This window comes from Uranotaenia lowii, chromosome 3 (genome assembly GCF_029784155.1).
Source record: "Uranotaenia lowii strain MFRU-FL chromosome 3, ASM2978415v1, whole genome shotgun sequence".
Lineage (NCBI taxonomy): Eukaryota > Metazoa > Arthropoda > Insecta > Diptera > Culicidae > Uranotaenia > Uranotaenia lowii.
Genome location: NC_073693.1, coordinates 88986747 through 89001354, shown reverse-complemented (window position 1 = coordinate 89001354; position 14608 = coordinate 88986747). Strand labels below are relative to the sequence as shown.

The following is a 14608-nucleotide window of genomic DNA, read 5'->3' as shown; positions in this document are numbered from 1 at the left end:
TTCATAAGCATAGCTCATCATTTATTAACCTTACCTTATTTTGAATTTCAGGACGAAATCGTGGGCCGATCATTCAACGAGCTCGTCGCGGTCGATATTAACAGCATTTTATCTCAAGTCACTAGAAATAAGGACTACGACGGTTTCATCAGTACCCGGCGAAAATCGCAGGATACGCTCAACATCCACGTCCGGGCCGTTCCGGTGTCGTGCATCGGGAAGTGAGTGACCCTTTGGATGGTTTTGGGAAACCGAATTAATTTTTTTTTATTGTTTGTTGAAGGGCCCCTACCCATTTAGTTTTAATTTTGGAAGCGGCACCCAGTGGAACGATTGGCCCGACAGCTTCCGCCATGGACTCCATGGCGACACTTCCTCCCGGCAAGGATTTGGGTGGTCGTGGATCGCTTCACTCGATTCGTCGGGGCAGTTTCGATGTCCGGTCGATTGCTTCCGATGGGCTGAGGCGTACCAGTTTGGCCAAACTTTCCAATCTTCCGCTGGAGGCACCGATCACCAAGGTCCTTTGCCTGCTCAGCCAAGTTCAGGAGAACTGCTCCCAGGAAGAATCCAAGCTGTTGGATCGGGTGATGGAGTTCTTAAAACGGGAAGGTCTCTACAGCCCCCAGATGAAGGAAATTCGAACGGAAGACCCAGTTGCTACGGATCTAATCGGGGCCTTGCTAACGGTAGTTATTTTTTAATAAATCTTTTCCAATGAATTTCTAACGTCGTTTTTTAATCTTCTCGTTGCAGCAAGGACCAACCAATATTCTCTCGTCCCGACGAAGTTCCAACGATTCGATTATACGTGGAGGAGGAGGTCGACCCTCGACTGGAAGTGTGGTGTTCACCAAGAGCAGAGAATCTACCCAGCTTTCAGAACTGTTGAACAGTGCACTGAATTGGGACTTTGAAATCTTCAAACTTGAAGACCTAACCGAGAAGCATCCCCTGCTTAATTTGGGTAACTTTACAACTTCGAAAAAAAACCTCAAAAAATGAAAATTGAAATATTATATTTTTAAACTAGGGTTGGAGCTGTTCCGGAGGTTCGACGTGTACAATACGTTCAACTGTGATGAGAATACGTTCCGGCTATGGCTGATCGAAATTGAAAAGTATTACCATGCGGACAACACTTACCACAACAGTACGCATGCGGCCGATGTGATGCAGGTGAGTTTTTTTTTTCGTTGAGTTTGAGAGGGACATTAGCAAGGTTGCCGATATCTTACAGGATTTACGTCATTAAATCTGTGTCACAGATCACAGATCGAAGATTCTATTTTTTTTCACAGAATTTATAGATTTCATAAATTTATACACTCTTTCTAAATCATAAATCTTCTTATTGAGATTCTGTTTGAATTTCTCACTCAAATTCATAAAAAAAATATGATTGGATTTATTGGATAGTAGGATTTTATTTTTTCGTGTTAAATTGTAAAAATAACTTAAGGTTTTATATGACTTTCCAAAAAAAATAAAGCAAATGATTCACAGAAAATCTTCACAGAACTTTGGGATCAAATCCTCGAACCACTGAGATTTTTTGCAACACCCATAGTGTATTTTTTTTCGACAACTTTGGACAATTCAATTCAGTGGGGTATAATAAATATTTTTTTTTTTTCATTTCAGCAGTACTTGCCAATTAAAAATGAAAGGTTAAATCATCTTCAGCAATATTTTAAGATGTATTAAGGCCGGAACAAATATCAAATACTTGTTTTGTCAATCGGAGTTGAAACATCGCAAAGGGGGGATAATAAAAAAAAAATTACGAAAAACAAATAAATTAGAAAAAATTGAACGAAAGCTTGAAAACAACAAAATTGAATACAATATTATTGCACAAAACCTCTGCATCAAGCAATTTTTCATCGACAAATTCATTTGTTTGATTTTGATCACCGCACTTTCTTGTGGTTTTCTTTGATTGATATTTTTCGGTGATTTACGACGATAAATATAACTGCTGTTTTTTACGTTTCGGCTTACTGAATTTCAGCCATCCTCAGAAAACTATATTTAAATTGAAAAGAAATAGAATATAAATTTTACAAATTTTTTCACAAATAATTAATTTTCTAATAACATAATTCAAAATTTCAAAAAACTATTCTAGTGCACACTGTCGCGAAACTCACAACTTGTTTTGCCGCGTGTTTCCTTTACGGCCGTCGGTCTTTTACGGTCAATAAAATCAAAAATATAAAAGGTTAAATAATTAAAATCTTCTACATTTTTTTTTGGTATTGTAATCTTTCGGATATTGGAATTTTTTATTGAAATTTTCATAAAATACTTGAAATTTATTTCTTTCCCCCTTCGGATTTTTTTTTGGAAATTTCGAAAGGGGGGGGGGGGAATGACAAAAGAGAAAATTGATGTTTGTTCCAGCCTAATTCTGACGAAAAATAGCAGAGTAGCCAGTTTATTTCCCTGTCTTTTCCGACTTTTCACGCATTCTCTCTGAATATTTGCAATTTATTTAAAATATCTCTTTGCTATATTTTGGAAAAAAAATGAAAACGTACTACTTTTGTTCAATAAATTTATTCTTAGTTAAACACAAATCTATGGATTTACACCGTTTGATCCATGATAGTCAATTGATTTGCAGGATTTCAGTTCGAATTTTTTTTTTAAGATTTCATTTCAAAACATAGATTTTACTCCCATATTCAGGAAAAGAATTAAAACTCAGAAATATATTTCAAAATTTAAGGGCCAGATACTAATTTTAACACTAAGTAGAAAAAACCGCAAAACTCTCAGGATTAGAGTCAGATACATAAAATTAAATTCATGATTTGGGTTTATTCGACATTTAACATTCTTACAAACGGAAAAAAGGATTCCAAATTACTTTTTTTGTGGACTGGTTTCGGGCTTGATTTTGCCCCCCCTACAGGACGATATCCGACTGATCACACGAAAGAGTTACTGACAGGGTCGTATTACGAGTGTTGTAATATTCGTCGACCAGAAGGTCGGATAAAATTTTATTTCCCATTAAATTTCATGTTTCAATCAGCTTAAAACACATGTTAAAAGGTTAAACAAAAATGTTCGCCACTTTCTTTGGGAGGTACATGCATATATTTGTTCACATTTAAACGAACACATCCATATAGGATCATAGTGAAACTTTATGTTTCTTTAAAGAGATTTAATTACTTCACCTAAGGGTACATTTTTCGGGGATATGATGGAAAAGTCGTGGCACTTTCAATGAAACCAAGCAATCTGGCAACCTAAGTCTTGCCAGATTTCCCGGTTTTATACGGACTTGTTCGGATATTTGACACCAAATTTAAGATAAGTCCGGTTGTCTAGATTTTGTTGAAAAATGCCCGGATATTGCAAAATTTTCATTTTCAAAATCTACAAAAATCTCAAAGTTGTAATAGTTATAGACTTTTGCTTTCAAAAACGATTTTTTTTATTTCTTGAACAAATTTTTTTTAGCACATAAAACGATTTAAAGTTTGGTGATGTGTGTCGATGAAAATAAAAATATTTCAATTGTTTTATTTCTCGATTTTTGTCAAATCAATCCTGGGTTTTGATCAATTTTATCCGAATACTAGCTGATCCCATACAAACTCCGTTTCGCTTTCAACTTGGAATGTGTCGTAAACAGTTTGTATGAAAGTCCATTGCCAAGCATTTTCCAGATGCGCTTTCGAATGAATTGTTAAGTAATAATTGCAAAAATATTGGACTATTTCTGTCGCCTGAAATCAGGATCGTTGCATAACAAATTATTGCCAAATAATTAAAACCCTTTCGGTGGCATTATATACAATCTTTGATATCTGAAATCAACTGTCCTTCCCTCAAAATTCCCATGTGCAATTTTCAAAACAATCCATTGCATAATAATGTCAATATGGCTAAAAAAAGTTAAAAAATAATTAATATGGACGACCCCTTTCGTCGATCCCAGGCAAAACATTTGACATCTGAAATCGATTGTCCGTCCCTGAAAACTACAATGTGCAAATTTTCAATTTTCATTTGCCGGCCCCTTACACTGAATTTAATACCTGAAATCGATTGCTCGTCCCTCAAAACTCTCGTGTACCAATTTTTAGCTGAATCCGATGTATAATAACGACAATACCGCATTAACAGTGAATAGTTGATATGGACGACCCCTTTGGCCGACTCCTGACTTTAATTTGGATAAGTGAAATCAATTGTTTGTCCGTTATAGCTCCTACGTGCAAATTTTCATCGCAATCCGATGTATAAAAACGTCAATATGACTAAGATACTGAAAAGTTAATATGGACGACCCCTTTTGCCAGCCCCTTACACTGAATTTGATACCTCAAATCGATTGTCCGTCCCTCAAAACTCTCGTGTGCCAATTTTCATCTGAATCCGAGGTATAGTAACGTCAATATCGCAAAAACAGCGAACAGTTGATATGGACGACCTCTTTGGCTGATCCCTCACACAAAACTTGATACCTGAATCCGATTGCTCGTCTTTAAAAACTCTCATGTGCAAATTTTCAACACAATCCGACAATAAATAACGTCAATATCGCGAAAACAATATTTGTCTTGTATGGACGCCCCCTTCAGAAGGGGTCATCCGAAAATCTGAAAACATTTTGCATCCTTCCTGGTCCTAATGGGCATCCATGCCAAATTTCAGACCTCTAGCTCTTAAGACGGCTGAGTCTATAGAGAACAAACAAACAAACAAACAAACATACAGAAATTGCTTTTTATATAAAAAGATATAGGTTGCTAGGATTAAGAGTTGAAAATTTTGAATTCATATGCCAAGATATAGCCTGGATTTATCTGGTCCGGATACATTCGAGAAAAAAATTTGATAACCTTAATCTATATCATTTGGATAAATATGTATACCGTAAAACCGGGTAACATTGAACACAGGGGTAACCTTGATGAACATGAAATTTTTCCACATAATCATCAATAACAAAGTTGAAAGTTAAAAAATCTCAAATCTTTTTTCTACGTTTAAAAACCTTTTAGTTGAGTTTCAAATTGTTGTTTTATTTTTGTAAATTTCAAATGTAAGTAAAAATGTAATTTCAAAATCTTAAAATATTTGTTTCTCGAAGACTCGCAAACAAACATCCATTCGTGATGAAATCATAGCGTTTAAAAGCAGCAGGTTGAATTATGTGAGAGTTCAACTTTTTTCCTTAGTAAATGTGAGGTAAATGTTTGATATTTGAAAAAATAGGGCCATTTTCTAAGAGTAAGGCAGTATAGGACAAAAGGATAGAAATCCTATCAAATGGTAAAATTTGAAGGAAAAAATTAAAAGGTAATAGTGAAAGGGCGTGGGGAATTGAATGAAGGCAATTTTTTTTTGTAGTTAAAATTTTATGAGCAATAGTTTTAAAATTTAGCCCCTTAGTTTATGCAGCATTATTGTTCATCTTTCGTTTTAAATTGTTTGGTCTTAACACATTCAGGACCGCGATGTAATTTTTTTTTGAACTGGGAAGAAATCTAAACCAAGAAACACCGAAATTTATCATTTTATATCTAAGAATTCACTGAGCCAAAAGTTTCAAATTAAGTTTTTTATTGAGCCACCGAAAGTGTTGTGATCAATTTTGTAGACTTTCATGATGAATTTTATATCATTTGAGTTTGTTCCGAACTGCCTTAGTAATTAATAAACTAGCACTTGTAAATATAACGAAGATGTTTTGTATTCTTTATGATCAAGAAAACTAGTTAAAACTGCCACAATAGAGACTGATCAATGTTGCCCAAAGCATCAATCTCTAAACAGAGACGAAATCGTATTTTAAATCCAATTCAAAGTTGTCTCATGAATTCCTGCAACCATGTTTTACGTTCGTAGGAGTCCAATACTGGTTTGAAAAATTTGAAACATTCCACATTCCCCTTAACAGAAAAAATGATCGAAATATATTGAAAAAAGTTATCAATCTTACTCCGTTTTACGGTACTTGAATCTACACACACTTCATTCAATACAAAGACAATTACAATCTTCAAATTGTAAGAATTGTACAGTATTTGACACATTATCTGTACGTTCCGTCACATAGCTAACAATGTTGTCCAATAGGTTTTTGGTGACTAAATATCATTGGTACGGAGAACATTCAAATGGACTCTAGTTTGAATATTGAAAAGTTTGGATAGCCTCAGTATGAATGTAAGATCATATCTAACTATCCTAAAAAATTGTAAAAAAAATAACCGAATCATTTTCTCATCTTACCAAAACTTTATTTTTACAATTACAACCATTTGTAACTTGAATTCTGTTTCAACAACTTCGTTTATCCATCAAAATTGAAAACCTTTCGGAAATTAATGTTGTGCATATAATTGTTGGTTATTGTTTGTTTAGCCTTAACAGAAAAGGGTAGAAATTACAACCAAATTTAAATATCGGCAACGTGCATTATGTTTATGTACATAAATAATTTAAAAAACTAAACCACATTTACATTTGGGTAGTAGAATTCAACTAGAACTGGTTTGATACTGACAAATCTTTGAGGAGGACAACTTTTTATAAGCAAAACATTTGCTCTAAGAAGGTGCAATGATTATAAAACAATCAAATTCGGATTTATCCTGTTTATGAGAGGCTTTACCAATACACTTGTCTAATCGAGATACTGAAAAATATTAAAAGTGTTTCAGCTGAAATTTTGATATATGTAGGTACGAAATCATTGTTATATAAAACACGCGAGAAAAATTACTGATGAATCTATAGGTACTTGATTTGACCTAGGCAAACGTTTTTTACCCTAGCGTATTAAAAAATCTTTTTTTTTGTTTTCTTGAAATATTCTAGAACAACTAGTTTTTTTGGCCCGCCAACAAACCTCATCTCTTAAATTTGGCCCCCCTGTTGAAAATGTTGGCCACCCATGCCTAGACCACGGTCTTTGGCCATTTATTTTCGAATGCTCTTACCAAGTCACAAACTCGAACTCTCCCTTATGAAAATCGAGCTTTAAACTTGCTGCTGGGCGTATAGTCTGAGATACTGGCCCTCATCTATTTTCATGTCATCCGAAGGAGACATGATACCAGAAAAAAGAAGAAGAACTTGCTGCTCCATACAAATATCATGAGTAGGCAATATTTTACTCAAAGTGATTCAAAAAGACTTTTCGGAACTTAATTTCTACTTTAAAGTTCCCAACAAGATTTATCGAAACTAAATGTGTTCTCAGGATTGTCGTTTTCCAGCAAAATCTACTTCAATGATCTTTGAAGCTGATTAAAAACACTTGCTACTTTTTGATAGCAAGTTGATTTAAAAAAAATTGAAATACTAAACGTTGACCAATATGGAACTTCCAAAAAAATGGAAATTGAAACCGAAAATGGCTTTAAAGCTTGTTACTAAATAACGGTCCGGTCGGGATTCGACCAGACCGAACTGAACATTAACTGCATTTTTTCGAGACCCTTCATCTTTATGTGCAAATATTTTCATCTAGAGAAAACATCTTTGATGTTTATGAACCAAAATCGATCGTTTATAATCCAAAAAACTCATTTCAGTCAATCATATTCGTTTTTCAATCTTGAATAGGTATGATTAATAAAAGATTAAATTTCCATTGTTTCTAAATTTTCCCATGGCGCTCAGTTCAGTCTGGTCGAAGCCCGGCTAAATATCATAATAGTTTTTGAAATCTACTGTCAACATGTTCCCAGATTTGGACTACATGAACATAATCATCAAACTTATACCTTCTACAAAGAAATTTATTTCAAATATGAACTCATTTCATTTTCTTTTTGTTCACTCTATTTCATCGTATTTCTGCTTCATAGATTAACAATTTAGCCCACGAAAACTTTCCAAGGGAGTCCTTTTCAGAAATTTCAATTTCAATTTTAATCTGCCATCGAAAAGCGTTGGACCGGGTTATTCTCTCCAGGGACTGACCTCTCTACCCGACTCAGTGATTTCAGCCTTCCGGTCACGGTCAAATCCATCTCTTTTCGGGTAAAGTCGAAATGCCAGAAAAGGGAGAGATTGAATGGTTGGATGGTTGGAACGAAGCGGTTTTCAATAGAAGGTAGGTCCGGATTTGACGGGTTCGTCTTTTGAGGCTGTCTTCGGAAAGAATGGCCCTTGTTCCCTTTTCTCGAAAAGCTTCCCCACATTCATGGGCCTGTGACAGATCCCATACAAAACGATGAAATTAAATCCTAATTGGATCGGAACCGAACGTCATGATATAATGTGGTTCGGATGAATTAGATGATGAGGATGGATGGGTAACTTTTCGCCTACAAAACCACACAAAAGCAAACCATCCCCCATTATCGATGGACGAATTTTGCACCGAGCCAAGCCGATGAGCGTTAGCGTTGAATGTGAAATCAGTCCAATTAGTGTAACCTTCCACAACTGTAGGAAGGTAACTCATTGACAAGGCGAGACCATGATGGCAGTTGGAGGATGGCTGGAAATTTCATTTTTTTTATCTGAGGTTGATTTTACCAATCGAACTGTGGCTGCTGCTACTGTGCTGATTACTGGGAAATAATTAACTTTGGTTTTCCCCAAACCATGAATTAAATAAATGTATCGGGTTAAACCAATGCTTAAATTCAATTAATGTTTCAGAAGAGTTTTAACACATTAGTTGAGATGGATTTTGTGGAATGAAAAATTGAAGTTCTGTACCAACCGCAAAACATAACAGTTAATGATGCTGTTACCAACAGTTGAAAGCTCAGATGAAAATCAGGTGGTACTTATGCAAAGCCAACAAGGGGAATTCTTATTTGGAATTTTTATAAACGCAATAATCATATCTATTGGCCTATTTAACAGATCATTTCCTTTATACGTCTCGGTGGCCGAGTGGATAGCGTGGTGACACGGTAATCGCATGGACCACCTGAGGCATGGGTTCGATTCCCATCTCGGTACTGGATGTTAAATGTTAATCTTAAGTTGTCCACGTTTATTCAGTCTGTGAGCCTAAATCGGCTAAGACGGTGTATGTCTTTTAAAAATTATTTGAACAACTTCTACTGACAAATTCGGATTCGAAACTTTGGAAGCTAAAATTGTTCCTTGGCCTGCCAGAGGCCCAAGCCGAATTTCGGATGATTTGGTTAACTCTATTGAGTTGCTAAACGACACGCTCAAGTTCGTTTGGAAATTTGACATTAAGTTGTTGGAACTTACAATTAAACAGAAGTCAATATTCAAACGGTTTCAAATACAAACTAAAAAATATATGAAAAATATTCCTTTGATGGTAAAATACAATTTACCCTTATAGAGTTAATTCATTTTGGAATTTCACCACACTAATCAATTTTAAATTTCTTTTGGTAAAGCGAAACAAATTTATGTGTAGACCTAGCTTGATATTATAAAGCAAAGATCCGAAGAAAGCTGAAACTTCTTAAACTGTGACAATTGGCTGAAAAATCTAAATAATTGACTTAAGTTATTGGTCTAGTACACTTCTTCTATTTTTTTTTTTTTTGTTATATTGGATTTTTTTAATTATCTGACAATTTTTTAATTATCTGACAGTTTTGGTAATTTTGCTGTCATTTTTTTCGTTTAGGCGCTCAGTTTTGCATCGGTAGTGCATCGGTGGTACTTTCAGATACCATTTAGACACCAATTAAAGCTAATTTACAATTTTTCATGTTTAAGGTCATTACTTTTTATAAAAATATTTCATTTGAAAAGCTGATAATATTTCAATGCGTTTTGGTATGATATTTCATGATTTTCGATGAAAAATGTCAGAGTAACGAAGCTTTTAAATATGGTTTTATTAAATTTACAAAAAAATCTAACCTAATCTAACAGTAATCTGAAAAAATACATGTGAGTCGTAAAAATTAATATAATTTTGAATTTTGGGGAAGATCTGAATACTCCGGTGCACACCCAACAGATAATAAAAAAAAATTCTCATATGAATTAAAATTGTTTTCACTTACTTACTTATACCGTATTTGGTTATTCCAAGTGCACTAATTCATCACTAAGTGCTGTCATCATTTTTGTTTATCCGGACAGTGTTGCACTGGTTTTGATCTGGTGTCCCACTACCATCGGGCGGTAGTGCCCCGAAAATTTTGTCAGTATTGCCAGAGAGCGTGTGAGTGAGTGAGGTAGCAATACACTGTCGACGATTTGTGTTTGTTTTTGTCGGGTTGAGTGCGCCACTGAACGAGGGGAGAAAACAAATACGGTATTAATGACCCCGCGTCGATTCTCCATGGGCCCTCCACTGTTGTCGATACGGAGCCAGCGGCTTCACTTGGTCTCAGTCAAGATTGTAACGTTTTATATTGCGGAAAGGAATACATAATTTTGAAAAAACAAGGTCCGTAATCAAAATACTGACTACGCGTCCAATTTCTCTAAGAATTCCCGATCAGAAGCGAAAAAACAAAATTATATCAAGATGAGATATTTTGATATTCATTTTTTTCCTATAAAAATGAGATACAATTTAGCACTCGTAGGTTGATAAAATATCTCGAATTAAAACAAATAGTCCATGCAAGCATAACTTAATTATATCACCCCTTGATAGCATTATATCAAGATTAGGGGAGATAAGGGCATAATGGCCATCTTAAGGAAAAAGCTTATTTAACCACAGAAAACAGTTACATTATGTGAATTACATCATTGTTTCGTGTTCAGACACTAAAATAGTCTATTTCCTAATTGGCTGGAACATGAAAAAGTAGATAAAAACGATTAAATATCCATTTTAATTTTTTTTTGCCGAAAGCTGAAAACTAGTCACTACAGGGGCATAATGAGAACCCCCCCCCCCTCTACCCTGGGGCAATATAAGCACCATTAGTCGGGGCACGATGAGCGTTTTCTTCCAAGGAATCTAGCAACTAATTCAGTTCGATGAAGTCAATTTAATCTTATTTCGAGTCGACTGCAATTTGTTTATTTAATAAATAGCCAACCAGTCTAATTTATCCGAACATGAAGTGTTTATTAAACCGACGTTTCGGTGCTGATTAGCACCATCCTCAGGGTAACTGGGATTTTAAAAGAATTATGATAATTTGTGAGTGTAAAGTGTAGAGTGTGACTACTTACAATAATGTATATGTTCTTTGTAATAATGCTTGTAAGCCTATTGTCGTTTTGTTGGTCACTTGTTGATTTGCACATGCTCTAAGGTCAAAATTGTTGGTATACTTTATTATAAATTTGAACTGTTCTCAAAACATTTTTCGATTTCTAACAGAGCTAATTTCGGTCTTGTTATCTTTGGCGGTCACTGAGATACTGTACTGTGGGTTTATGGAAATGGTAGCAAGTTCATTCTTGTTGTGAGTGTTCATTTTGAGAGATATTTTGGGAGAACTTTTTCTGTTTTTTTTTGTGTTGGTTGAATCCACCAAAGATCGCTGCATTTAGGCTGTGTTGAGATTATGAACGTCTGCTCGTTTGTTTACACTTTTTCGGCTATGTAAATGTGACACATATCTAGGAATTCTAGGTTGTTGTGTCTGAGTGTGCTGTCGATAATTCGGGTATTAGGGAGATCGAACCTGTGTTTGCATTCAATACAATGTTCGATCAGAGCTGACGTTTGTTTCAATTTTTCAAGTCAATTTTATAATAGATGTACAACTTGACTTGTTTCATCTGACGATTAGGCCTAGAGGCGATGGGCACGCTCGCTATCCCGATATACGATTTCTCATGCGTTGAACAGAGAAAGCAATAGCCTTCACTTCAATTTCACACCGATTAGATATCATTCTTATGACAATCTGTGTAAAAGTAAAGAGCAACTATAGTAAACTCAAGCCCATGATTTAAGAACACAGATTTAAGTACATAAGATGTTATCATCCTTAACAGACGTGAATCATGACTCACAGGGACTAAAGAAAGACTCCCCAAATGGAAATTGGTTGGGTCTAACTTATGCAAAATCTGTAAAACAATTGAAAACGTTGATCACATACTTTTCGAATGCATCAATTTTAATCAATTAAGATCTAATATGATATACTTACCAACAAAAAACATCTTATCGAAGTCCTGAAAGAAAAAAACGTGACTGAACTAAAACAAATATCTGGCTTATTGCGAGACACCAAAATGAATATATGAAGATACACCAATAAACAAGTAACAATTTTATTTATACATCAAACTCATTTGATTTCAATAACTGATTTATAACCCCACGAAATGAGAACGAACGGTCGTTTTAAATATTACGCGAACTGTTCAAAAAGCATAACAGTTTAAAACCACAAGAATTGGCAATATGGATCGATAGGTCCGACACAAAAAAGAGAAGAGAAAAAAAGTAAAGAGCAAGCTTTATTATTTTCAGCATGCCCAAGTCTAATTACACGGTGTTGGAGAGATAACTAGAGGCCCAGTTGCCAGATGTAAACTAGTCAAGCAGTACCTTGCTCTATAATTCAGTTTCCTACATCGAATTGATTATAAAGCAGAAAACACTCATCGTGCACCGATTGATAGTACTCTGTTCGCCTCGAGTCAACAAATTTAAGTAATAATGCGTTTTGAAATTGGTCAAAGTGGAAAATCCAAAATTGAATGATGGTGAAAATTGAGTAACAATGTGTAAACTATGCAGTGCGTACTTTTTAGGTCAAGATGATTTTAATGTCATAAAAGCTTAGAGGCCGTCCATTAATAATGTTACGCAAAATTTGGAAAAAATAGACCCCCTCCCCCCCCCCCCCCCCCCCCCAATTTCAGTGGAGCGGACTTTCCTGAGTGTTGCAGTGGAAGTGTTCTTGTGAACTTTCTTATGCTCATAAAGTTTACCCAGAGTGATTACGTTAGTATTATCATTCATTACATGAACGGTGCTAGTATAATTTTATTGAATTTAGGATAACAACAATATGTGATGTCACGTTCAAGCTGAGTATTGTTTATTATGCCCCGGGTGCTCGTTATGCCCCTATCTCCCCAATATCTCAATCAGATAGTATTTAGACCAACAAAATGCAAAATATATGAGTCTTGTATACAAGTTGTTTTGTCTGTTTATTGTCTAATACTCATTACTTGAATGTAATGTTTGACTACCTCTTGACTTGTACTCAAACTTTCATGGATTGTTTCCAACTTGAATAATTCTTGAAAAGTTCGGGTACCAGCTAGGTTGAGAGGCGTGCGCGCTACCACAGAACCATGCCTGGTGCATTAGACTGAAACCTTCAAATTTTCAATAAAAGTTTTCGAAGCAATTGCTTTCCCGGCAGAAAAAAAAAACTGATTGTATGAAACTAGATATAATCTTTTTTTCGAAACCACCAAAATCAAAATTTTGTTATCAAAGCTAAATCTGAATTAGTTAAAAATATCTCGTTGTGATTGGTTTGTGTAACAATTTTGATATGCTCTCTTGATTGGGTTTGCCAGCACTTGCTTTCTAGTTTGCCCTGCGGCTAGCGGTAAGTCGGCGCATAGCTATGTGGTTTATCTATAGGTGGGGACAACCAAAAACTTCAGTATTAGTTCGTTGTATCCATACAGTTGTTTATGAACGATTGTGACGTAACGCGACGCCATCACGGAGTCAAGTGTTAATCGCCCAAATGTAGCCATGGATACTTATGAGGAGGAATGTTCGGGACGCAAATAAAGTTGTTTATATTATTTAGAACAAATAGCGTCGCCGAGCTGCGTGTCAGGAAGAAAAATGTAAATGAAAGGGTGCTTTGATTGTTTTTTATGAAATTACATGAAACATTGTATGCCGTCGTTGGATGGCGATTTCAACGTCGAGACGCTCATGAACGTTTGTGACGTAGCAATCAAAACATTGAAAAAACTGATTCTCACACTCGTGCAACGGTAGTCTTGTCCGCACCTATAGATAAACCACATAGGGCGCATAGGGCCGTGGTAAAAGACCTCCACTGTTGAAGATCCGGAGCCAGCGTCTTCACTCGGTCCCCGTCAATATTCGACAGTTCGTATTTCGGCGGCTAGGCCTCGCCGCCACGAGTTTCTGGCCTTCCTTTCCTTTAATGTCCCTCTGGACTCCATTCAGCCTCTCTGCAAATCTCGTTCTCATCCCTTCGCAGCGTGTGCCCAATCCATAAGTAGTTGTCTAAGGACTTGACGAACAAACCTGAATAAAGATAACTCTATTCCACCACTGAAACCTGCGTTTTCAACAAGTTTTAATAGATGATTTTTATATATAGTTTTAATAGAAAAAATTTTTAAAAATAAAATCATTGAGATCAACATCCGTTGATATTTTACCAAATAAATATTTAAATAAATCACGAAAAAATAAAATGAATGAAGACAGGAAGATAAATTTGCTTTTTTTGCAGGCAACGGCATGCTACCTGCAGCAGCTGTCCAACCGGGAGCTCAAGGTAATGGACCGGATGGACGAAGCGACGGCCCTGATCGCGGCCGCAACCCATGACATTGACCATCCGGGCCGATCTTCCGCCTTCCTGTGCAACTCGGACAACACTCTGGCACTGCTGTACAATGACAACTGTGTGCTGGAGTCCCATCACGCCGCCATCACCTTCCGGTTGACACTCGGTATGATCGA

General features: G+C 35.8%; 1 protein-coding gene across 6 annotated transcripts in view; it reads left to right on the top strand.

Annotated features, from left to right (window-relative positions):
- The window catches only part of LOC129752781 (high affinity cAMP-specific and IBMX-insensitive 3',5'-cyclic phosphodiesterase 8), a 326911-nt gene that overhangs the window by 298407 nt on the left and 13896 nt on the right, over positions 1 to 14608 (top strand). For all 6 annotated transcript variants that reach the window (XM_055748557.1, XM_055748556.1, XM_055748553.1 and 3 more), the window contains 5 exons: positions 52 to 221; positions 284 to 689; positions 757 to 967; positions 1034 to 1179; positions 14376 to 14598. In XM_055748557.1, coding sequence (XP_055604532.1) covers positions 52 to 221; positions 284 to 689; positions 757 to 967; positions 1034 to 1179; positions 14376 to 14598 — 1156 coding nt within the window. The remainder of the gene's footprint in view (positions 1 to 51; positions 222 to 283; positions 690 to 756; positions 968 to 1033; positions 1180 to 14375; positions 14599 to 14608) is intronic.